The 26,992-nt window shown below is 36.9% G+C and overlaps 1 protein-coding gene across 1 annotated transcript; it reads left to right on the top strand.

Annotated features, from left to right (window-relative positions):
- The first annotated feature begins 2,683 nt into the window (after positions 1-2,683).
- LOC107190842 (LIM/homeobox protein Awh-like) lies at positions 2,684-19,790 on the top strand. The gene is made up of 4 exons (XM_015579728.1): positions 2,684-2,734; positions 3,577-3,881; positions 17,004-17,458; positions 19,582-19,790. Exons 1-4 carry the CDS (start codon positions 2,684-2,686, stop codon positions 19,788-19,790), a joined length of 1,020 nt encoding a protein of 339 aa, XP_015435214.1.
- The last annotated feature ends 7,202 nt before the right edge of the window (positions 19,791-26,992 follow it).

The raw sequence follows: 26,992 nt of genomic DNA, 5'->3' as shown, positions 1-26,992 counted from the left end.
ATTTAATTTTTCATACATATCGTGGTGTTATGTGGGAAATATACTATCTGTACAAGATACTTTGCTCTAAAGACACATTACGTTAAAAAGTTATCGATCGATATTATTTTTGTAGTTGTAAGCCCTTTAGAAAATGGTAATGCATATTTTACATAAAATTCTATGTAATTTTCAAAAATGTCCTATGCACACGTAACGTAATTTCTAATGGATAAGTGATCGTTTCAAAATAGGGACATTGAACATGAAACACCGAGTCATGGTATGAAATCGGTATTTCATAATACGTACGTAGATACAGATCCTTACTTCAGTTTTTTAATCATATTATTGTTTATTCACAATAAATATACATTTTATGGCTGATTATGTGATCACAAAACATTGGACTATCGAATGGTATGCAAACATTCGAAGTTAATACATTACATTTTTCAAATTAGGTGATAATCGAATATCACCTAAAAGCGTTTTATAATCGATACGTTTATCTTATGTAAAGTTGCAAGAATCCTTTGGGTTAATTTAATTTAAGGTTCACTACATAGTTTATGTGGTTTGTTTCGTGTTCATTTGCTTATATTAGTGTAATTGTTATTGTTCTCTTTCTTATTTAAACTTCTTCTCCATAAGTTTGTTTACATTATAATTTATTCATAGTCTACGTGGCGTTCGTTGCATTTATTCGAACAAATTTCGCAAGAATAATTTGCAATTAAAAATAAGAATCTATTAACCGAAATTTGACTGTAAATGCTTTCTTAAAAACATATGCAATGATCATATCAACACGTTTGATTACAAAATACTCTCTGCTAGAGGTACTATTAATAACAATCTTCGTTTATCAAGAACCGTTTTTATGTTTTCAGGTTTTTCGATATGATATGATGAACGAGTAAACGATATGAAAGCTAATAAATGTGAATATGGTTGTCGTCCAGTTATAGTACTTTCTTAATAAATGTTCGTTAACAAAATATATACTCGTTAAAATCAGAGATCGGCAAAGTCGTTATCTAGATAAACAGATCTGAATAACGAATAAGAGAATAAAAAAAGTACTTCGTCATTTTTAATCGTTTAAACGTGGAAATACCAATTTTTATAACAAAATAATATGTACTTCTCCTGAATGAGTCGACATATGGCAAACAATTACTCAATCCCATTAACTGTTTAAAGTTCAGGATGACATTCTTAGATACTGCACCTTTTACTATGTATTATTCGAATACATTTCTGTTCAACTCTGGTTAAAATATATTACATTAATAAAAACGAACTCTGTATTCGTTTTCCATCAATACAAGTATATATCGATATTTTTTTTCGATAAATGTTACGAGTAAAAGTACCTATCGATACCTTGACGGCATTGGTTTATCCCTATTGTCGAATTACATATCTTACACATTAAAAGATTCAAATTTACACCATCTGCATATCTTCTGTTTCACTTAAATCTTTGCTCCACAATGAACAAATTTGTGTCTACCTAGAGGCCGTTCTGCGGAATCGCGTGCACGCACAGTGATACACGACATGTGTGTAATCATGCGAATCGTAGAGGTTGCCCAGCCCATTCAGGGACCAAGGGATCATGCCCAGAGCAGCGTCATTTATCAGCCGGCGGCCCTTCGCTCGTTTATTATTTCACTTTGTCGAGCATTAATTGAGATTTGGAGCCCGCAGCCAGGCTTTCCGTACTCCGCACCCGGAAATGATTCCCATCCTTGCATTTACATTATGAATCGATCGGCAATCATCGTTCCATCTGCCCACAAATTAATAAAAATAACATTGTACACGGGTGTTTAAATTTACTTTAAATTCAATCGGCGTTTAAGCTGTGAAAATTCGCAATTAATTGAATTCCGTTGCCAATTTCGGTAACCATAAAAAAGCGGGTTCGGTTTAATAACAGCGTTTTTTACTCGCTGAATCTCGTCCTAGTCCAACGGTGGGCAAACTGCGGCTCCCAAAGCTCAGAGCTCCTCAAGAAGGCTCCTCGGCACTCAACATTAAAGATTTCATAAACTAATAGCCATATGTGACTGAAACAAATATAATTGGCTTCAGAATTCCAAACTCTAGCACTGTAATAAACCTCGTTAAAAAGTCACCGTTATACCTGGGGATCTCTTTCTGTTAATGTCGAAGAGCCTGCGAACACACATTGAGGATTTTATGGTAGAAATTATATGGCAAGAATAAAGATCATATGTAAGGAAGAGGTGGGATGAAAGGGGCATTATAAATTTTCTGAAGTTGGAAGGTCTGCCCAGGACGATCGTCTTTTTGTTTTCGTTGAAAGTCGTTGTCGTTTCAAGCAAGGCAGTAACGCACGATTGAACTTTTTCGACATGAAAAGTAAAACTCCTGATAGTTTCTCGAAACGTTTTGCGAAGTGTTGTTATTACCGACTAACTTCTTTCTTACTACATGTGAACAGGTATTTATTCAAGAACAGTAACATGAAGTGTCCGGTATCTGTTGTTTAATACTCTGCTAATTGTTTGTTGGGTTTTCAATTTTGTCGCCAAATTTATGAAAGGGACACAACGAAAGTTTATGAATGGGACGTCCCTTTCAAAACTTTACTATGATTAGGAACATTCACCGTTTTTATATTAAACAACTCTTACTTTGAATGTTTTTCCTCACTTTTTTCAATTTAAATATGCCACCTAAAAAACGAGATTGTCTTAGTGCAGACAAAATACAAGAAGCGGTATTAAATTAAATACTTAATAACTAAATTCTGCGTGATAGTGGAACATTTTTAAAAAATGATTGAAACAAAAACTTGTTGCACCATGGCTTAAATCAGATATTGATATTCAAATTCTTTGTTTTTTACACTAACCGAATTTTAACGAAAACCCAACTATCAAAATCTTGCCTCTTCAAATCTTTTTCCTCTTATAAACTGAAATATAGTTGCTGTGGACATTATTAGACTGCGGATGTTTATGCAAATGCATATTTTTATAGAAAGTAGGAAAAGAAATGGGACTTGGACAAGAATTTGTTTTATCATTAGAGGTTTTTAAAAAAATTGATATTTTTCTGTATATCTTGGATTATGCATGTTTTGCATATTTTGTGCATATTGCATACATATTTCATACATATGTCTCTTAATTCCTATAAGATTTAATTTTAATAAGATTACAAAAATTAGTAAGATTTCGGAAGGCGCACATGTTGAAGGACTACAAGAGGTTCCTACACATAATTGATGCAAATGTAAATACATGCTCCTATAACGTTATGCGACGTAAAACGTTCTTGTTCAGCGTATAAAATAATTTTAACAGATAAGAAACATTAATTTACAGTCGATAACATAAAATAACTATTATAGTATACTATACTATTTAAATTATAAGAAATAAAACAATAAAATAATTAATATTTCGTCGCTATGTAGACATATTTTCTACATAATCCTCGCATATATTTTACATATATGTTGCATATATTTTGCATATTTCGACATATTATACCTGCATAAATATCCGCAGTCTAGACATTATGGAAAGCTTGAGGTGTTCGATAAATCTGTTTCAGACCGAAATTGAGACGGACAATGAGTGCACGGACAGCATTCTGTGTTCGAACAACAACAATAACAACAACGTGCCAGGTATCAAGAAGGTCGGTGTCAGTATTGGAAGCAGCGAGAGCCACGATGGCATGGAGATGGACTGCGGTGGTTGTGGGGAAAGTGTTCGCGAACGAACTGTCCTCTGCGTAGGAGGTCGTACCTGGCACTCCAGGTGTCTGAAGTGTTGCGCCTGTGCGAGACCCCTGCACGACCAGCACTCCTGTTTCCTCCGAGGGATGCGGCTTTACTGCAGGCACGATTACGCCTTGTAAGTACAACTCGTTTTTGCTTTCGGATTCTTGGATCTGGTTGTTCGAATTGAATTTCTTTTATTTAGAAATTTTGTTCCATCGAATATGATCACGATCGGAAATACAGTAATAGGGGAGTGTTGCCTATAGCGTATGGGTCTCTTAAATTGTAACTTATTAATTTCTTTATGATTAGTGAATACAAACGACATCTAATGGTAAAAATATGCAATAAATGACCAATGAGATGTACAGTGAGTGTAAAAAGTATTCGTACACCCTTTAAAACGGAACAACTCTTTTAAAATTGGTCCAAATGACTTGAGTTTTTTTGCGAAGTTAGAGACATTAATTTACTAAATGATGTGAAAAAAAAATTTGAAACAGTTGCAATTGGTCCGAATCGCGAAGAAAATATTAAAGGTCGTGTTTTACAACTTTTTAATCTGAGGCTATAATGAAAATTTAATAAATACATATCGAAGATTTATGTTAGTTATGTACATACTGAAACTTTCATTGAAATCGGTTAATACAGAAACGAGCGACAGACATCAAAAGATGTGAGAATTGTTAGATTTACTACAGTTGTAGATCGAAAGTCGGGAAAAACTGCGATTTTCAACATTTTTAACCGTTTGTATCTCGTAGCAACGTTAACCGATTTTGATGAAATTTTCAACATGTATATAACTAACATAAATCTTCGATATGTATTTATTAAATTTTCATTATAGCCTCAGATTAAAAAGTTGTAAAACACGACCTTTAATATTTTCTTCGCGATTCGGACCAATTGCAACTGTTTCAAATTTTTTTTTCGCATCATTTAGTAAATTAAAGTCTCTAACTTCACAAAAAAACTCAAGTCATTTGGACCAATTTTAAAAGACTTATTCCGTTTCAAAGGGTGTACGAATACTTTTTACACCTACTGTATAAAGAAAACGTCTCGAGATTACATCCTATTGTGTACTTGGTAGAAACGTTTAAAGAAATCAGATGAGGTTGACGTTATTTGTGACCAATACATTTTAACTGACAATAATCTCATAATACAGTTTTATTCTGCATTTTTATATTTTTCCAAAAGTTGGTTTCTTCTAGAATGTTTTACATGCCTGTTAGTAACATTAGTCCGAGGCCTTTGATTTTTAAAAGGACTGCGCTCTTTCGTGGTTCTAGGGCTAGGGTAAGTGCCGTGCGGTCCGTCACGGTCTTCTTACCAAAAAGTATCGCTGCCTTCCCTACTCAGTGGCTAGATCCTCTGGGAACAATGTCCTTATTCTTAAGGCAATGCCACGTCGGGCTGCTTGCCATCTCTAACTTTCACTCATCTGTTTCACGTAAACAACCCTCTTCCAAGACCGTATGCATTCTAGAAACCCTAGTCCATAAATTCTCCAACGGTCAATGATCGACAGGCCATCCGCCTTCGACTCCATTTAAAACTCTTGAAGCTAACATACCATGTAAAAGGGTTAAAAGTCGTTTATATGTATCGTTCAAAAGCATGTGTAAGTGATATACAATGTTTCCTGTATGTTTCAATCGATAACTGAAGCGGATATTTTCCATTTCACTGGGAACTTAATATAGGATCATTCCACGCCAAATCGATCACTTTTTGCACTCGCTATCACGGATTTTGTGTAAGATGAAAAAATATGTTGTAGTCCACGTGAAATTGAGGGGGTTTAAGTCATCGTTTTTCTGTTCCCGAATTTGTTTAAAAAATGCAGGCCACCAAAGTTTACGATTTTTGCCTATTTTCGTGAAACAGCAATGCACTGAAGAATTTATATCTCGGAAACTATTTATCGTATTGAATTCATTCTTTGATTATTTTAATCTAGAACGATTGTCCAACTATAGTAACTTTTTGTTATATGAACAATTGATTTATTAATAATGAAAACTTTAAATAAATTCTTTCTTCGTGATTTTCTCTGTGAGGGGCAAGGGGTGTTTAATTAAAAATAATAATATGGTTATATTCCTTGAAATCGTACCTACTAAATGTGCTCATAAGAAAGATGGAGCAATTAAAATTGTCCTCGCAAGGAGCCTTAGTAGTGACTGGTGCATGTACCCCGTTTCAGGTAAGGGTCATTCCACGCGAAATCGGACACCTTTTGGAGCACCATTTCGGATTTTGTTCCAATTTCGATATGTTGTAGCCTTTATCGATGTATAAACGTATCTCAAAGGATTTTTGAAAACTTAAAGAATTGTAAATTTTACAGCTGTTTGAAATTTAGAATCAACCTTTTTTCAATAAATCATAACCATTGAACTAACAAAAATATGGACACTTTAAAATTGGCCGTATGGAAATTAATTGAAGTGAACGCTATAAAAATAATAGCAATGCCTCCTGACTGTTGTAAACGTAAGTAGAAATACCGCAGTATCGTAATTGACTGTTGACTAAAAACCACGACACCTTCGGAAACCTGTCACACGCGTCCGAAAAGAGGCGTGGGGACCATTTTGGCGAGTCACGAGTATCTAATCCGAACCGATACCTTTCAAAATCGATGCTTCGGGAGCTGTTCGTGGAATCCTTTGAAACTACCTGCGCGACAGGGTGCTCGAGATATCAGTTATGCTGGTGTCAGCGTACCCCGCGAGAACGGTCCCATAAGTCGAACAAATGATCGTTCTTTCCAGGAGCTCCCGCGGTAGTCGAGAAACGTCCTCTTAAGCTCGGCTTTACGCGCCGGTTACGTACCAGTGGGGTGTCCTGCGCCGTCCTCGACATGACAGAATATTATTGGATTCATCGATAAAAAACTTCGTGTTGCTTTTCGATCGTTGGATAACTGTCGCTTCTGATAGATTGAATCAAGTGGATGGTGCATCTGGACAAATCTGATCTTTGTTTGAACTTTGTATGGACGAAGTTCTTGGTGAACGGTGAAGATAGTACAAATTTCATTTTTAATGTGGATAGAAAACATTCGATTTCATTAACCTCGTGCGTACCGAGGTAATCCGAAGAAATTTTTCACACGAATCTGATTTAATTTTTTTCTGCATGTCTAGCACACCACGTTCGAAAAGAAATTCATAGAATTCATCTAAACATTCATTTATTTCCAGAAAATCAGTGGCACACACATTGAAGATGACCTCTGGTCATCAAAATATATTAATATACGTATTGCAACCATAAGAATTCATGAAATACCCATAAGCGATTTACTAATTGTTCTGAAGATTGTGGTATTTTTCAAAGCACTCATTTCTTTACACTGCCGTGCATTCTTGCTCCTAATTATATGCATGTAACACATACGGCATCTTTGAACATGCAAGTTTAAATTTGCTAAATATTGTTTCAAATCTATTGATGAGTTAGAGTCGTCATTCTGTACTTTAGCCCAAGTAATGCATGACGGAGTCTGGCTCGTCAAATGTATCCAAAGGGTTAATTAATGAGAATTACACAGAGTGTTTTAAAACATGAGATTACAAATTTAGGAGTGAATTAGTACATATCAGTGTTTATAGAACCCTGTTTCCAAAGCAACTGCTTAAAGTGATCCATACAATGTTATAAATGTTCATAATTAAAGTCATATGTAAGACATAAAATGTTGATCATAGTAGAACCAGCAGTTCTAATTCATAGGTAACGAAAATGATCGAAACGTAAGGATTTTTATACTTAGAAAAATGGTCAAATAAGACACACTTTCGTATGAATATTATTGATTACCTGCTTCTGCTCAATTCACTGTTAGCCATGTTCGAATATGTTAATGCACGCCGTATAATTCGAGTAAACTGTTTCGTCTTTCCCCAAAAGTCTCACGGGTTACACCATTCACAAACACAGAAGAAATTCCACCCCGGAATAGAATGTACGAAAAGTTATGTAGCCATCAAGCCTGCTAGTAAAAACTAACATTTATGGCGTGTGGTCGTCTTGTTACCCGATATCGGCTTAATGATCACAACTTAAACGATTACAAGGCGATTCCAGAAGGGTGGTGGTTTTTGATTGAGAACACGAATATACAGGCATGTGTGTGCCGAGTCACGAGCGAAGACTGCCAGTGTTCCCGAGGAACCAAGGAATTCGCCTCGTAAGGCAGCTCTCGGAGCCAGCTATGATTTTCTCTCTTTCGTCCACCCTCGGAGCTTCGATACTTTTCAATCGGACCCGGGTGTCTTTTAAATTAATAAATATTCGTCGACGTTATTCCCCTCCCCCTGATCATTTCCTTCGTGTCGTCTCGACCGAAATAAAAAAAAAAGTAACCGGGTAGAGTAGAGCGAGGGGGGGATGAAGGGGAACAAAACGACGCGGACTGGACGAGAAATCGCTCTATTAGCGGTCTCAGCGTCGAAAATCCGGTTCTCTTAATTCAGTGTGGCCGAAAACCCGCGACAGTGAATCGGCCGCCGCCTTACTCACGACCGTTATCGTTTTTGCCTTAATGGCACTTAAATACGAATACCTTCCGAAAAAAGGCTTTGATCCCAATCGCCGGGGGTGATCTCCACCGGAGCCCACTGGAAGAGCGCGCTAGCGAACCGATAATTTCGAGACTTGCCGCATGTGTTTTCTTTTTCCGTGATTCTGCTTCCTGGTCGGACATTAAATCCGATAATCCCATGAACTTAAAACAGTAGACTCTAGATTTTTCGAGTCTAGAAATGTTCGAGATTACACTCGAGTAATACAAAGTCGAAGGAGCACCTTCTTGAATTGTAACTCACAATGATCAGTTTATTGTCACAAACTGTACACTAATAAATTTAAATAACAAAGACGATAACGATTAAGCAGCAATAATTCGGAGCGCCGAATTATTGAGACACGATTATTAAATCCGGAGCGCCGGTAATAATACAGTGGTTTTAATCGGGAGCACCCTTAGCTAGTTCGCACGTTGTAGACAAAGGTTCGATACGAATAGAAGGTGACAGAGGTTCGTCGCGGGTAATTAGACAGTTAATTGTATAAAAACTGTGCTCGCGGTCACGTAGGCACCTCGCACAGCAACGGTCCTTTTAGAGAGAGAGAGAGAGAGCGCGCACTGTCAAACAAAGACATGGCAGTGGCTAGACAAGGATGACGTTGTAACTATGCGAGGTGACCCACAGGTGTCGGTATTATGATTACCCGTGTGGCGTACTACTCTGTCGCCGTTTTCTTATACGGTCCGATTCGGATAAGGGACGGAATTGAGGAGGCAATACCGACACAGTACTTATTATTAACACTAGGTTTACGGGCATTTATCGTCTAGGTATCTCCACGGCACGCGTCAACGAACCCGCAGATTTTCTTTTAAAAACAACTCATTTTATATAATACACCATTTATGATCTCTGAAATTAATGCATAGCTATAGAGATAGGTATACAACATAGAGAATTTCGAGGTTAGAAAGCATTCGAAATGCGTCAAAATGACGCGTCCCGTAAACCTAGTGTTAATGAACGAAACTTTATTCTTAACAATTACTCAGGTACACACAATAGAAGCTCTCTTCTTCTGTATTCTATTGTTTTTCAGTCTATGTCTATTCTAAACCTAGATAGACGTCTCCTGTCGGTCGCGTGCTCACCGCAGCCGTCTGGTGGCGCTCAGTTCCCCTACGCCTGATTGGTGAGCTTGTCCTATTCGCCACATCCGTGACGTAACTCCTTGTTTCCTACGATGATTGCCGAATTCGGCACGACAATTGTCGAACTTCGCGGCGAGCCGCACGGTACGAGCTCGCCGCGACGACGCTGCCTTCTTGGCGCGCATTACGTCATGCCGCGTCCCAGCCAATCCTGAACATAGATCAATTCAGTTCCTATTTCGTTGAAAGTAATAGGTTCCGTCTTTGCGCAGGTTTTTTTCTTAATTTCCAGTTCAAATCGATTAAACCCGTCTGAGTTCGCGACCGGTGAATAATAAAATAATAAACGGCCTACTCGTATTTTAATATTTCAAACTGAATGCGTCAGATTCATATATCACGGTCACAGTTTCGTCGCCAATGACGCCTGTCGATCAGAGAAGCTCCGTTACAAAAGATCGTACGGCGCCGGCGGCGAAACACGGTCCTCTTCTTTTTTCGCTGAGGGGACCCGTAACCACAAGAAAAAGTCAGTTGAGATGTCCTTTATTCCTGGCCGGCATCGGGGCAGCTTCAACGCCACATCGTGACTCGCAGCTCGCGTGCGAGCAGCGTCGTACAAGTATGACGTGAATAGCCAGCTGTACGTGAGGTCCAGAGGAGAAGGAGAAAAAGAAGGAGATGAAGAAGAAGAGGAAGAAGAAGAAGAAGAAGAAGACAGAACCGCGGAGACTACATTGGAAGACATTAATCACCCACTGGTGAATCTCTAGCGCACACACGTGACGACCACGTGACTCGAATGAGGGCCCGATTTTAGCGAAACAGGTACTGAGAGAATCTTCAATACTCCGTCCAAGTGTACAGTGTACTCTATAACGGATAACGTTACTGTAAATCGGATGATATAATATTTTCTAGCAAGTGAATTCTGTTTATGTAACATTTACATTCGTACGTGAAAATTATAATCAGGTCGAACCATTTTTGCAAACTGTATCCTTGGAGCAACACGAAGTCACGAAGAATTCGATCAGCATACAACAATCTTAAAATATGAATTATTGTTATTTCGCAGTTGGTATGAAAATATTATATGACCTTCTTCCATGACGAATTTTTTTAGGTCTGAATAATATGATTTGATCTACGTTTCACTTTAATCAGATTAAATTTATAGTTATCAAATAAAGGATTGAATGGAAACAAATTAAATACACGCGAAAGATATAATACTACACGCAATATTGTGGAATACTGCAATAGACATACGCGTTAGTGTACCTGACGGTGTTAAACGTTTCGAAGTTGGCTTAATTCTACTAGAAACGAGGGTGGTTCTCATCTATGCAGGTGGTCATAATTTATATATTAAATTTTGATGCAATGAAAACGCGTAATAATCCTGCTTACTCAAATGATTTACTCAAGCAATAATGTTTGGTTAATTATACGTTAAGTTTCAATCCGAAAATTGAATGTCTGTCTAATATTGTACAAATCTTTTTCTCAAACTGCCGTTTTCTACGACTGTTTAAATCTTAATTATGCCAAAATATTCAATTTCAACACCTTTGGTAACGGTCCTGTTAATCGATTCAACACGGAATGTTCTAATCCATTCCCCGTACCGGGCGCGTACGCCATTACCCTCGTCAGAAACAATAATTCAACCGTAAAATACAGTGAACGTAGTAATTTATTTAGTACTCCATTTATATCTCCGATGATATCGAAGATCGCGATCGTGATCGTGATCTGCCTGCAGAGCGCGAGAATCGAATGCGGTCGAACCGTGGTTGGAATGAGGGGGGGGGGCATGAATTCTTCGTGCTGAAGTCGGATAGCGCCTGACTTAATCCCCCGTTGACTTATAGGGCCCGCCTATGTGGAAGAACAAATGAATAAATTAGGGCGGGGTCGTTTGGTAGCCGATGTACGGCCCTGAAGATTTATAGATACCCAATACCAGTTACCCCCCTCCGGCTGGTTACACGAGGCTTCCGATGTCTACCCTTTTCTCTTTCGGTCATCCGGCGTAAACGCCCGGGGGGTGGGGGGGCGCCACTATTTATGCTAATGACACCTCGCCCAACGTCTACGAGTCCCTCGATCTAATATTTAACAACGAAACCGCGTCATCTTGTGCACTCTACCGGTGTTGAAGAGGCCCAGGGTGTCTGACGATCGATCGCAAACAACGTCGAACGAGCTGCTTTCGATTTTTATCGTGGAAATTTGCATTGCGGCGCCTTGTGGTGTGTTTCCTTTGAGACTTTTCGATGGTTAGATCGGAAGTTACTAATAAATTTGTGAGATCTATATTTTAATCTAGGTGATAGGGATATTTGGAGATGGAGTTTTGTGATATTTTAGAGGAATTTAGTTGTTTTTGATGTTCCGGACCATGATTGCTGATTGTGTTATAAATATTCAGGTTTGAAGTAATATTAGATCTCGAAATGATTGGTTCGGTAATGAGATATTAATTTATTTATTTGATTTTAAAAGAAGTTCAGAATAATTTTCTGCCCCTTAGTATAAAGTTTATTATTTAAAAATGATTTACCCCGAAGTAGAAGAGTATTTATTATTTATCAAGATACAATACAGAGTAAATAATACATTTCTATAGTGAATCTGCTTAAACAAATTCTTATTTATTTAAGAAAATATATTTTCTACTTTGGGAATTTCTATTCTTTTTTTATTATTGTAATTATTTGGACGGTACCACGTTCGCCATAAGTAATTTCTATTACAGTATGAAATTATGAGTAACTTGTAGATGTCATGCATTCGTAGCACGTATAAAGATTCAAAATACCTTAAAATGAAAACTTTAACGAGGATAATAAGAAACCCTTAACAGATATAATAAATAAATTTTTCAATATTGACTTTTCTAAAATGAATTATAGAAGCATAAATTTGCATGAGTAGCCGCAGCCTCAATTACAAAATTATAATATTAAAATATAGATATGTTAATCTATTTCACAGACGTGATGTATAAGAATGATGCATCGTCAAATTTCCGACGACCAGAAGTTTTAAAAGCAACAAAGAAGTTTGGACACGTCTCGATGTCTGTGGCCTCTGTGCTTCTAGGCGTGCCTCATGCACGATCACCATCACCAATAATGCCCGAAAATATCTTCGATGCGACGATGACGATGCAATTCATCGTCAGACTAATCCTTCCGCGGCTTACCATATTTTTCCATACAATAACCCTTTGGCCGATCAGCCATTCTTCTTTTTCACCCCCTGCTCATTCTTCTCCTCGCTATGTTCTTTCTATATAAAAAATAAGTTTCTTTCGATATTCTACGTGCTCGTGTCTGTAGTAATAAGTCCTCCATTCACATAAAATTTACATTAAGTTTGCAGTTTTCGGGTAATAAACTTACTGTTACAATTTTCTTATAGACCAATTAATTTTACTCTAACAGTAAGTATACAATACTATGATTCTTTTAATGGTCACTATTGGACCACATTCTGTCTCTTATATTTAATTTTATCGTGTATATGATCATATTGGGCTGTTCGAAATGTTCGTAGCGATTTCAGGGCAGAGTTACAATCTAAATTTGTCATTTCATATCATATTCCACTTTACTACATTTTTTTGCAATTTCTATCTATTGTTCAATTAATTTCATTGCATCAGTTATACAGGGTATTCAAGGAAAGGTTTAAGACTTTAGGACAGTGGTTCTTACCCGGTGTTTCTCGCAACACTAAGGCACTACGCTTGAATCTTAATTAATGATTGAACATTTAACAAAGGTATGTTCATGCATATTTTTATTGACAGTTGTGTAACCTCCGTGATTTTGGTGTTCCGCAAATTTTTCTTATACCTAATCAAAAGTGTTCCCTGACTTTGAAGAGCTTAAAAATCACTGCTGTTTGTAGTACTCACCGCATGGAGTAAAAATGCTATAAAATGATCCAGTCGGCGTAGTGTAATTCTTTTTGCTCTTACGTTTCATCCGTATTTCTCATAGAAAACAACAAAAATACGTGTAACTTGTATGTACAATAAATACATTTAATCCACATCTGATATGTAGTATCTATTCACCAGATCAAAAAATGCTCCCTTTGTCTATTAAAAAGATGACAAAACCACTTTTTCCGAAACGGAACAAGTTTACCTTCTCGAAATGACCCAATAATATAAATCAATGTTACAATGATAAAACAACGATGACACTGTAAATCAATAAGATACTGTTTATACATTATTAAAATTATTACCTATGACTATGATCAAACAATGCTTATAAATAAATGAATATGAAACAGTTCTTATAATGCAATCGATACGAAAACGATCAAACATTAATTATAACATGAATCCAATATGACAGCGATAAAAAATGATTACAATGTCAGACCCTTACTAATGTCGTAATTTCACATAAAAAATCAACAATCGTATCAACAGTTCGAACAGATATTGTATCCTGTTGAGTATTCAATTTAAACCTGCCCTCGGTTCATTTTGTCCACTCGCTATTTTTCATCTAACCCATTAATAGGCCGTGTTCGATGATGCCAGGCTAATTAGCAAGCGACTCGTCGCTCATATATTCGTGCGGGAGGGTCGACAGTCTCGAGCGTGTCGCCCGTTTCCTGATCGTCGGTATAAATTCAAAGGGCCGAGTCATTTGTAGGGCGAGGGGAAGCCGCGGGACTGAGACGTCGAGATAATCTCGACGTAATCTGCCGGTCGAATCGCGAGAGGTCGAACCGATCCTTAAACCGTAGCTCGCGCTTCTGACGCGCTCCAGGCGGAGGGACATCGAGTGGCAGAGTAGTATGTTAATGAGGACAGGGCCATCGGATTCTCGTGCACGGAGGTCCTGAATGAACCTGCAGCCCCGGACCAAAATAGCCCCTTGTCCCTCTCAGTCGTTCACTTTATGCTGGCTGAGAGACAGAGAGAGAGAGAGAGAGAGAGAGAGAGAGAGAGAGAGAGAGAAGCCTGGAGCTACGATTGCTAATTTGAAACGGAAACGATAATTCAAGTTTTTTAGAATGTATTCGAAGGGGTGATAACGTGAACTGCAAATTTACATGCTATCTCTGGCAAGAAAGCATCGGGGCAGAATAAACGAAACTTTTGCTCGACGTAAGAATAATTCGCTTATTGGAGATGAAAAATGTTTTCCTTTAAGGGGTCATGCTCAGTCAGGAGGCCGAGAAAAGAGTGTTCTTTGGGAATTTTTTTCTCGAAAACTAGAAGACCTTTTTCAAAAAATGTGTTTGTGTTTTAAAGATTGCGGTTTATAGATTATAAGGTAATTTTTTTATTTACAAATATTTATTAGTAAATACATGGTGAGCGATCTCCTGGATGTCTCTTCACAAAAAGTGGTCTGCCATGATCACTGTAACTTCGTAACGGTTTATCTGAAATTAAAAATTCAGTAAGATTTATGTAATGGAAGAACCAATCTTGTCCTTGAACGTGGGGTTTTTCAAAATATTAAAAAATCACTCGTTTTTGGTGAATTAAAAGAAAAGTATGGAACGAACAAAAGAATCCTTCGTTCAAGGACAAGTTTTTCTGATTTGAAATAAGGCACAAAAGGCTTCATGTAAATCGACACAGTAATTTTCGAGAAATATTGATCACCGCTTTGAAAAATGTAGTTTCGAGAAAAACGCGTTTAAAATTTCAAGTCAAACTTACACTTACATAAAATGTTCATTTTTTAACGCCTGTAACTCTGTCATTTTTAATTGGATTACCTTGAAACTTGCACAGAATATTCTCGAGATGTTGTACTTAAAGAAAATGTAGAAAGTGAAAAATCTCTGACTGAGCATGACCCCTTAACATCGCTGTAATAAATTAAATAAAGCTGGATAGAAAATTAGTACATTTACAAGAGGACCATGATACCTGTCGAGATTGCGATTCGTCTTCACTTGTCTCCTTGGGATCTCACCAATTTATGACCTACTACATTAGAGTACCTTGTGTTGCAAACCGTTAAATTCGTCTTAACATACGCTATCGTATTTTGGTGAAGATGTACGGTATTCCATTAAAAAAAATTAAGTTCCCCTTGAGATATTTTCCACTACCCTACCTACAAGAAAATTATTTATATCACACAATGTCCTTCTCCATACCAAACAACTTTCGTCAAAACCTTTTTTTCATATCTTCAACGGTGTATGAGATATTTCTGCATATCCTGTTAAAGGAATTTATAACAACACAGCATCAATTTTTTATTTTTTATTCTTTGAGTTCTTACCACGTTTTTGTGATTACAAACCACCGTGCGTCGTCAGAATCAAGACCACTCATAGGTAGGGTTTAATTAATACCACCAAGGTATCGATAGTATTACTCATTGTTAGTATTGTATGAAGGTATCGATACTTACTCAGTATCGCAACAAAAGTATCAATACCTACTTGTATCGGGTTATATTTTCCTAACCTTGATACCTAACACCCAAGTTATTTATACCTTGAGAGAAGATAAAATACAGTACTATATTTTATACATTGATATAAATATTTAATATACAACATAAAACATATAAACAAACATATGTGTAAACTATATACAATATATGTACTCTAAGATATACATAATAAATAAATATGTATGTAGGTATTAATTATCAATACTATTTGTAACCCAATATAGAAAAATATTATTTGTAAACTCAATAAAATATGTAATATATAAAAAGACAATGATGGTTTACTTAGAAATATTGGAATGCCCCTTAGTTTTGTAAAAACAAATGAATAAATAAAGATTCATCAGTAATACAAACAATTCCTTTATTAATGGTAATATTAAATGAAATATTTAAAGAAACTGAAACGGAAAACGGAGTCTTTGACTTCGCAAATGAATTAAATTGATAAATTTAACTATAGTAATGTCTCGATGAGTGCAACGTACTCGGTCAACGTTGGAGCATTCATGGCAAGGCGGAAAGGTTTTCAGCCCCTCGTAAATTTATTCTTTGCACAAAGCCGAGCCTCTACTTAATTTCTATTTACTCTGTTCTGATTTATTCTGTCCCGCAGTGGTGGGAATAACGCCGTTGTTTATGTCGCATTCATCGAGGAATCACTATAGTACAATATTTCATTGTGGAGGTAGCATGCATATTGAAACATAACAAAGATGGTAGATGGAGATGCTGCTAGAAACAATGCAGGAAAGCTTGTTCTTTACTTCAAAATACCATTCTTGACAGCCAACACCTAAACATATCATATATCTATATTCTTTTAAGATTGAAAATATTTACATCCATATTGCTTAACTATTAATACAAACAACATCGGTTCGTATTGAAAGCAATTACAATATCAAATGTTGATGGGTCGATACTCAATCCATTCTATACGAGTACTTTTTTTCGATACCTACTTGGTATTGCAACCATACATATCGATACCAAAAGTACTCGGGATCGAAACAAAAGTATCGTGTATTGTTTTCGTATTTACTTGCATCGATTCATCCCTACTCAAAGGTTCACTATCTTCTGTTCACAGAACCTTCGGCGCGAAGTGTGCGAAATGCGGTCGAAGCGTTGGCGCCGGGGATTGGGTGAGAAGGGCCAGGGAAAGGGTTTATCACTTGGCCTGCTTCGCTTGCGACGCCTGTTCCCGTCAGCTGTCCACGGGAGAGCAATTCGCCCTACTGGATGCCAGATTGCTCTGCAAGGCTCACTACCTAGACGTTGTCGAAGGTAACAATACCTCGTCCTCGGAAGACTGTGATTCCGAGCATGGCGGAAAGGGTAGCAAGACGAAGAGGGTTCGGACGACCTTCACCGAGGAACAGCTCTCCGTTCTGCAAGCGAACTTCCAATTGGACAGCAATCCTGATGGCCAAGATCTCGAGAGGATAGCTCACGTGACAGGCCTGAGTAAAAGGGTCACGCAAGTTTGGTTCCAGAACTCGAGGGCGAGGCAAAAGAAGCACAGTAGCAAGATGAAGACGCAAAGTGAGTAGATTATTCGAGTACTTTTTTATATTTCGAATTACCGTATCGATTCAACGTTGCCAAATGGCTGGAATGTGTATAGCTTGAAATGTATTCTGTATGTGTGCAAGTCGATCCGTCGAGTAGTATCTAAGAAAAATGTGCGCCCGTTTCGAAAGACACTTTTTCAAGAAAAATACATTTAACCCTCCGAGTACGGAAACATGATCACCGGTCCCTATGTCATTTCTGACCCCACACCGATATTCTACTACTACACAGCGACGGCGAGGCTCGAGCTCGAGCCACCGTCACCATGTATACAATGTAATGATTATCTGGTTCCACATTACATTTAGATTTTCGTGGTTCTTATTACACTAACTGGAATAAAAGTCTCGTGAATTATAAAACAAATTATATTTATTAGTCAATGCTTCTGTGGCGCCTTGGCCCGATCGTTCGCATGTAAACAAACATCGGTCGCTATGCAATTTACACGCAGCTCCGTCACTGCGTGCGTGTCGCTCTCGAGACCGCGTGTCCCCACTCCTGACTCTGTCACTGTGCGCATGTCGCTCTCGCGAACGCGTGACCCAGGGACCGTACTCGGAGGGTTAACGTTTGTCATGCAGTCACGTGACAGATCTCAAGTGATTTCAGTAACCTATCCTTAATCAGCTATACCAGGACCGTACAGGATACCTTCCTTGGCTTCAAAAAGGTCGTGTTGAGCAGCCATTCCTTGTTTCTTGGCAATCATTCCCTCTTTACGTGCGTTAGAGGTTCGCTTGATTGAACGTTTAATGCGTCCGTCGTCCCTCGTGTTCGCGTAGATTTTGGCATTGAGGCCAATTTTTATTCCCATTATGTTCATTATTTTAACCTTCGTTAAAAATACATACCTTTGGAGACAACTGCATTCTCGCGCGAACACGATCACCCAGATATGGAAAATCTGTCCTGTTGCCAAGTATTACGTAACCATTTTGACGCATAGGTAACATATTTAAAAACTGACGAAAGAGTAAGCGAAATAAAGAAAGCTCCCTTTGAAATCAATTAGAAAAACTAGAATTTATAAACCGCACAGTAGTCTGTCCGCCGTGCCACACGGACAACTCTGTTATTTTTTTGCAGGTTTGAGAATTTTACGAATTTCACCATAATTTTTTAGGAACACATTATCAAGATCTCACACCATAAGGAAATGCAATAAAAAAAAACGATTTCTTTGAACCGTTACACTGAAGTACCCCATTAACGCACACGCTCGTAACAGTCACAGGTGCACCCGACTGATCGGCAGTTTGCATCCTGTAACCATTAATCTCTACAGTTTAAGCTACGGTATCTTATTCCAATATACGTATACAGATTGTAACAAAAATGTTGTCCGACCCGGAAATGGGGCACTCGGGGGATGAATTGGAACAACTTTTCCCTTAACAACAATGTAACCTGAGGCTTCATGACCGAGATATTAACGAAAAACCCCGACCAATCAGAGCGCTAGTTTGCCAGCCGAGTTCCTTATACGTACATGTGTGTGTACATCGACCTGCAAAGTCGGCTTCCGTTAAAATAACAATTCATTTGATTTTATTCATAGATATATTAATAAATTTACCAATATTCCAAAGTAAATAGCTATTTTTTCTTGCGGAAACCGAGTTTGCACGTTAATCTATATGTACATATGTATACTATGTATGTAAAACCTTAGAACCAATCCTCCACGGATACGGGTGTCCTATTGTACATTGCCTTTTCAACAGTATCCCCTGTGTATTTAATAGATAAACAATAATAATTTCCACAGCTTTGATGCTAACTACATTCAGTAATCTCCTGTCTATTGTACTTTCTTCTTTTCAATGGTTTCGAGCCTTATCTTGGTATACCAAACCATTTACATATTTAATTGTTTCTTATCATTATAATACATGTTTATACTTGTAAGAGAAGTAATGTGCAAAAGTAACACTTATATCATTTAAAATTAAGGAAACATGGTACGATATTCACAGGCTATGAATTTATGCAAAGAAGGATCATTTTTTCCAGTAAACTGAAGAAAATGATGTGCAAGAAGGGGGTAATCTGGAAATCCATTAAATTATTTCTTTATTTTCTTTATTCAGTGCACCATTCACCGCCCATGCAGCATCACCCAGGAGATCTGTACCCTTCTGGAGTGAGCATGGTGGGTGCCTACTTGGGCGGATATCAGGGTGGCAGCGCTGGTAGCGAAAGTCCTGGCAGCCCGATGACGCCGCTTACCCCGTTAACACCCCTCACCCCAACTACGCCTAACCACCTTCAGGCCCAGTTCTGCCATCAGACCGGGTAACTTTGACGAACAATTATTGTGAGATAGTTTCATGCGGTACCGGTACCGGTGATTAATTATGGGAATTTCTTCGAAATTCTCCGTTACGGCTACTCGGTCGATCGTTGCTTCGACAGACTTTGGTGAAAATGTTAGGAAAATGCATTCGTTGGTAACCGAAGGAACATATGAAGCGACAAAAGTGCGAATGTTGCCCCGAATGGTTCTTATATCGAATTTTTAGTGAAAAGTTGTGATCGAACGACTGAAAGTTACGAGTCCTAGAATTTCGAAGAGAGGAACTGTAGTAATACCAATTCAACAGTCGAAATTAAAATTTCTTCCTAATTTCGAACGATATTTGTTTTGGAATTTCTCTTCGGTTTCTAAGGAGCTCTGAGGCGAATCGTGAAAATGTTAATGTTAAATAGCCGAGATGTTTCCCATTTCTTGTATATACCAAAAAACTAAAGCGTTTACGACAGCGTGGGAAGAAAAAGTGATAATATAAATATAGGATAGGATTTCGTGGTGAGGATTATAGATTACAGATAGGTAAAAGTACAATTATTTATTTAACTTTCGTTGCAGCTGTTCGTTGCTTGTATTTATAGGTTCTTTACGTGTTGAGTGTTCAACCAAACTTTTGCGAATGTGCAGTAACATATTTGAATTTCATTCGAAACGATTCCTCTATTTATAAATTTAGATAAAGTCTGCATCTCCCCGGGCCAAGTTTATTACACATTTCAGCGTCTTTACTTGAATAACATTCTTTTCAATTTTTGTATTTTACAACCAGCTCAAATTGTATAATTGTAAAGTAGAATTCCAGAATTTTTCACTACTCTGTTGAATGGTTCTGTGAAAATATTGATGCATCAACGTCTAACACATTCCTTCGAGTACTGATTAGTTGCAATAAGACATATCATAGTATTTTCTCAATCCTTACGATACGCGTGTCCTATGAACTATTTCATTTCGGAGACGAAAATTGTATATAGACATACCCTTGTAGCTTTTGTATATAAACCCGAACTTGTGCATGGGTATTGGTACATTGCTCTTGTGTTGTACACTAATTACCGCAATATTGTAAACCGTACTGTTATTAATAAAAGTGTCTTTTACTGTTTATCATGTCTCTCCTTCTCGACCTTGAAAATAGTCAGCGTTTTTACACTCGTACAATAATCCTCAACGTTATAACAGCTCAAGTATTCCTGGATGGGAAACAAAGTGTTAAAATTAAAGGAAAGAACAACTGCAGGTATGTGCAACATTTTATATTGTATATACTTAGTTTACAATATTTACATTACAGTACATGTATATGAAAGTATGGTTCTTTTACGAATACACAATTGCCTAGACATTGTAAAAGATACTTTCATTCGGAACATTGCTTTTTGATGTACACCGAGATCCCTAGGCTCGTTGGATAACCAGTCATCGGGATGTAATACATCGGACAACTCAGATTTACGTTTCTCTTGCTCGATCTTACGCGTTTTATTAAAACGATAGCCTGATTGCATCAGAGAAATCCGCGGATCGGTGAAAGTGAGAACGCCTGCATTTCAGGAAAGAAGGAAAATTATATTTATCGCTTCTTTGCTGCGTTAGAACTTTTGCGTTTCGTTCGACGAACAACTTCATTTACAAATATAAATCGTTATATCGTTTATGTAACATTTAAACGTTCTAAATAATTTATGAAATTAATATAACATTCGAAATAAGTTAAGAACATTACGATCTAAAGTTTAAAAAGTGGTTTTTGATTACTTTAACCTTTAACTACAAGACCACTTGTTTCAGAGATGGATAATCCAATAATAACTACTTTGCAACACTGTTAACAACTATGTAACTGAATCTTTTTTTTTTGTTACCATTTTGGAAATAGTGTGCCACTGTCAATTGGGGATACTTGAACGTTAGAGCTTCCAAAATTCTCTACTACGGGACGAGTGGTCTGTAGATAAGGATTAAAATGTTTTAGACAGATAGATCGATTTCCTGTTACATGATTTTCGTGGATTAAGGCTTGAAGGAAATGTAATGCCTTTAAAATCGCATGTGTAAATTAATTTGATCAGTAGATTGCGGATTTTATGCATTTAAAGCAAATAAGAATCTGCGAAACGTACTAAATTAAAGATTTTAATATTGTTTAGTGAGCATTTTGTTTTAATTTCAATGTAATAATAGGCCTAAGCTTGTGTGCACGAAGAACATATCGCAGTTTCGCTTTGCTGGGGGGATAACTGATAAAGAAACAAATTTTTTGCTTTTTTTGCATAAATAAAATCCTTAGGTGTAATACTTTTCTATCTTATGTAAACATTTGCAAAAGCAAAATGAATTTAGATAAATAATGACGTCAGTATTCAAATATTAGTCAGTTAAAATTTTTTAAATGCTTCCCTTGTAAAATTTATATTCTTCAAGTTATGCCACTATCAAAGCAAAGCAACGATATACACACGTACAGTATAAATTATTATCAGCACTGATCATGAACACATACAGCTACATTATAGAAGTATCCGCCGACTCCATATATTGTACGTGTATGACGTGCATATTTCACATATTTAGTTAACGTTAAAATCAGAATTAACCATTATACTTTATATTAGTATAAATACTGATTAAATTAATACATTCAACTGAGAAAGAATGTGTACTTTGTTTTCATAAATGTGTTATTTCTGGAAGTGGTAGAAGAATATGCACATCGAAATTCACAATAACCTAGTCTAGTCTGTGCATAATAGATTAGAGCCAATGATATGCACACGAGATACGAGGTAAAGTATTAATTTATATGTTTGTATGAAATTGCTAGTAAACTGGAAAAAAAAAATAAATCGTAAAATAAGTCGTTGAAAAAAAAGTTGTTTAGAATAAATATTGACTTTGGACGGATACTTTTGTGCACGTTCGTTTGCTACTCTCACTAGTAACTATGTAGTAGTAAGTCCTTCGTTAAGTAAACTATGTATGGATCCTCAATTGAATACACTCCAATCTACAGTACATTAATCGAGATTTATACTAATGCAAAATATAATAATTATTCTCAAGTTTAAGCTACTTTTGTCAGTAATAAGTATATATATGCAGTGGGCGAAAGGCATACATGTAGGTATACAATGTATATGTATATCTAATCTTGCACAGATATGTGTTCCGAAGAAAACAATTATGTTGTTTATAGGATTTTATGATTATTTATAAGGAATTAATGAATGAGTTAGTGATTTAATGAATGAATTTCTATTGATTCTTCAATAGCAGACCGTGCCCCAAAGAACGTTTTACCTCAAAGTACTTTGTCCGCAAAGCATTAGTAAACGATTTATCTTTCTATTCGATTCACACATTTATAAAGCAGTCTGTAAAAAATGTGATTTGCACAAACAACCGCAGTCTAGTGATCACGATCTACTACTTGGTCTCGGGAGTTACTGAAATTTATGGATAATTAACATTCAGTTTAACATTTATTTCAGTACTTGAAATAAATTTACTGCGTGGTAAGAGGCCTTTCCTCTATGTTACTTTTTCTTCTAATAGAAGCCGAGTTTGCACGTTACTTACTTATTGTACCTATTTACAACCCACTTTCATCTCGACGGACGTGTTTACACTTAACATGGAACGTTAAATTGTATATCTCTTATTCAGAATAAGCTTGACACCGAGTGCGAGAGCTGTGCCGCCATCCAGTCTTACAAAATTGGCGCAACCTACGAATTTCTGATATCTTAATAGGTTAACAACATTTTGGGCGGATTTCGTTCTAAATCATACAATGCAAAACATTTCGGCATATTTTAACAACATTTCTTACGTACTATCGAAAAATATGGAGTTAGTTAGAAATTGGAAAATTAATTCTTTAAAGCGTTCAATTTAATGCATTCAACTGTCAACTCAATAATTAATACTGAACGTAACTTGCATACTTTTTGCTTGTTCTTTTTAAACTTTTAACAAATGGACTTAATATAGTTTTGAATTGATAACTTTTTTACGTTTACAGAGATTAAAATACAATATTCAAACACACCCGTGGTCTTTTTAAATCAATTAAAATACAGTAGTGTAAATAACTATAGAGTGAAATTACTTTTTCCTAATTTCTACTCGTTAAAAAGTGGATTATAAAAAATAATTGCACAGCATGACTCATTTATAATAACCGCACTTCATGACAATATTTAGTTTTATAAATATCAAAATCCTGTGGGAGTTTCTAAAATATTCGTTCTCGTTCTCGGACATTCCTCAGTATTTAAACGAAAATGCTGATAAGATGTTTCGAATTTAAACTATTACCAGTTTACTAACAAAAATAGTGGGTAAGATATTGGTAACTCACAAGGGAAGGCCCGAACCCGAAGATTCTGATTTTAATGAAACTTCGCATGAATATAGAACATATTGAACCACAAATGCTTAGAGCCATTTTTTTCGTGCCCGTTTTCACTATGAGGGGGTGAAATCAGTTCTTAAAGTTTTCGCGTTTTTTCGATTTCTTGATATAACTTTGCGACGTGCTACCGGAAGAAAAATTTTCTACGATACGTCATTTATGAAAAAAATGATTTTTTTTGTTATTTTACATATAAATTCTTAATCGTAAGAGACAGAGATAGTCGTTGCATGCAAAAAATGTGCATTTATCAATGGTTTATTGAACTATAAGAGCATATCGTTTTTATAAATTTTTTTATTTGCAAAAATAATTTTCCACTTTTGTACTTATATGCTTATGCATATTTATGTGATATCTTGTGTCATTCATGTTTTGTAACTTTGAAAGTTTGCATGTGGAATTCTATTAACCGACTTATAAAACAATTACAAAAGAAAATACAGTAGACACTAACTGTAATGCCACTTTCGGGGTTGTAGGAGAGTAAAATGGCAATGAATTTAGAGCCCCCTCCATGCTAATTTCTATCACCATGGCCTCGGTGTCAGCGCCTGCGCAAAAGCTGGGTCGTGCTGGTGCGCCGGCGTACGCAACACGATGGAAGAGCGAATTTGTATGCGCGATAGTACGTGTGAAGGGGAAGTGACTCATGTGGCATTATTTTCAGTGGCATTAAAGTAAGAGTCTACTGTATACGAGTTCGGAGTTCGATTTCATTGCGATCTGCTGCGACGCTTTGTAATGACGATAGCGTTTCGTCTCGCGACGGCATGATCAATTACTATTACTATTAATAACATTGAAAATTCGATTTGGCACGTTATTACTCACCTTCTGAAACGTCTCCACGCTTAATTCGCGCCATGCCAACTGTATTGACGACTTCAGATCATCTGGTGTTTGAAAATTTTCCTTCCGGCAGCGCGTTACAAAATTAAATCAAGAAGACTGAAAAACGCCAAAACTTTATGAATTGATTTCAGTGACTTGTCCTTTTCTACGTTCGGAATACTACAAATGCGAGTTGCCGAGGTCCGAGCTTCGGACAAAAAACGTATTCACGAGGGTCAGAAGCGTTTCGCGTGGTCCACGATTATAGTCCCTGCGCGGACCCGAGTTCGGGACAATATTCGCGAAACCCCTGTAACACGAGAAATGTTATATATGCTCATGTTATACTTACAATGTTTTTCTTTATGTTCTTCGAAGAAGTTTTATAATTTTGCTATATAACGTGTATGCCATATAGTGTAGATACAGCTTTACAAGGAACACCCGATAACACAAAAAATAATCTTTTGTTGGGGCAACATCTATAGACATATACATATGTATATATATGTATATATGTATAATAGATGCGCGGTCTTATGGTAGGGCTAAAGAGAGACCGAAAGACAAAAGTAGCGCTGCCGTAACTCCTCTCTTACTCGCACATCGCAGATGGAGGGGAGAAAGCGACTGGAGGGCGATGAGGAGAACGAATGCTGCACGCATGTAATGCCTCCACTACACCGTAGGAGAATCCCCCACCAACAGCCCCATTAGAAAGAGAGGAAAGATACTCCAGTTATTGTCTTCTCTCTCTAGTGCCGATTTGATCCCTGCCATAAGACCGCGCAGTCTATTATCCATATGTATACATATGTCTATGGAAACCATAACATATATTATATATAATAGACTGCGCGGTTTTATGGTAGGGATGAAGCGAGACTGAAGGATAGAAGTAGCGTTGGAGTCATTCCTCTCTCGCTCGCACATCCCAGAGAGAGGGGAGAAAGCGACTGGAGGGCGATGAGGAGAAGGAATGCTGCACGCATGTGTAATGCCTTCACCCAGCCGTAGCAGAATGCTCCACCAACAGCCCCATTAGAAAGAGAAGTCTCTTACTCCATGTATTATCCTCTCACTCTACTGCCAACCTCATCCCTACCGTAAGACCGCGCTGTCTATTATATATGTCTATGATGAAAACATCTGGTGACTGGCGTGATTAACGCAATGCTTCATCATTTATTTCAGCTAACTTTGCCAAGACCTAATTTAAATTCATATTGGCAAAATACTGGAAACTATTGCTTTGATAAGATAATGTTTACTTACGTAGAATAGTTAAACAATCACAATAAGAATTCAATAATTAAGCAAGGTAATGACGTACAGTAATGTTACCACCTGCGACTAGCACAATAAACAATGTAAATCATATTTAATTTACTAATCGTGATTGATTATCACCTCTTCGAATATCAGCAACTCCACGTGACACAACCTAATATGTCCATCATTCATCAAATCAAGTACGTTCTCTTTAAATTCTTTCAATTATAATTATTTACACCACTCTATACAATAAATACAAATATACTATTTTTCAGAACGATGACGAAATAACGTCTACTTTTGCATAAATACGCTCAAAAGAATTAATTAACTGAATAAATATGACTGCAGAGTACATTCTAAAATAATTCGCGAAAATTAATGTCTTTGAAACGGGCTACACGATAAAGAGACTTTCGAACTTCAACCGCATAGTTTCACCATGAGTTTTTTTATTCGTCCATCGGTGGACACTATCAAAAGTATCGAATGTTAAACACATTCGAAGAACAATCCTATAATTTTATATAGAATTGTTTCCATTCAAAAACATTGGTGAAAAGTTCGTACGGTTCAAGCTTCAATCGTGATTCTAACGCCAATTCTATCGATCGCCGTTGATAAATTAAATTAATGAAATCTAGTCGACGCTTTCACCGAGAAA

Source organism: Dufourea novaeangliae, unplaced genomic scaffold (genome assembly GCF_001272555.1).
Source record: "Dufourea novaeangliae isolate 0120121106 unplaced genomic scaffold, ASM127255v1 scaffold205, whole genome shotgun sequence".
NCBI classification, from domain to species: domain Eukaryota; kingdom Metazoa; phylum Arthropoda; class Insecta; order Hymenoptera; family Halictidae; genus Dufourea; species Dufourea novaeangliae.
Note: the sequence above shows the minus strand (reverse complement) of the source record. Positions and strands in the feature narration are given on the sequence as shown.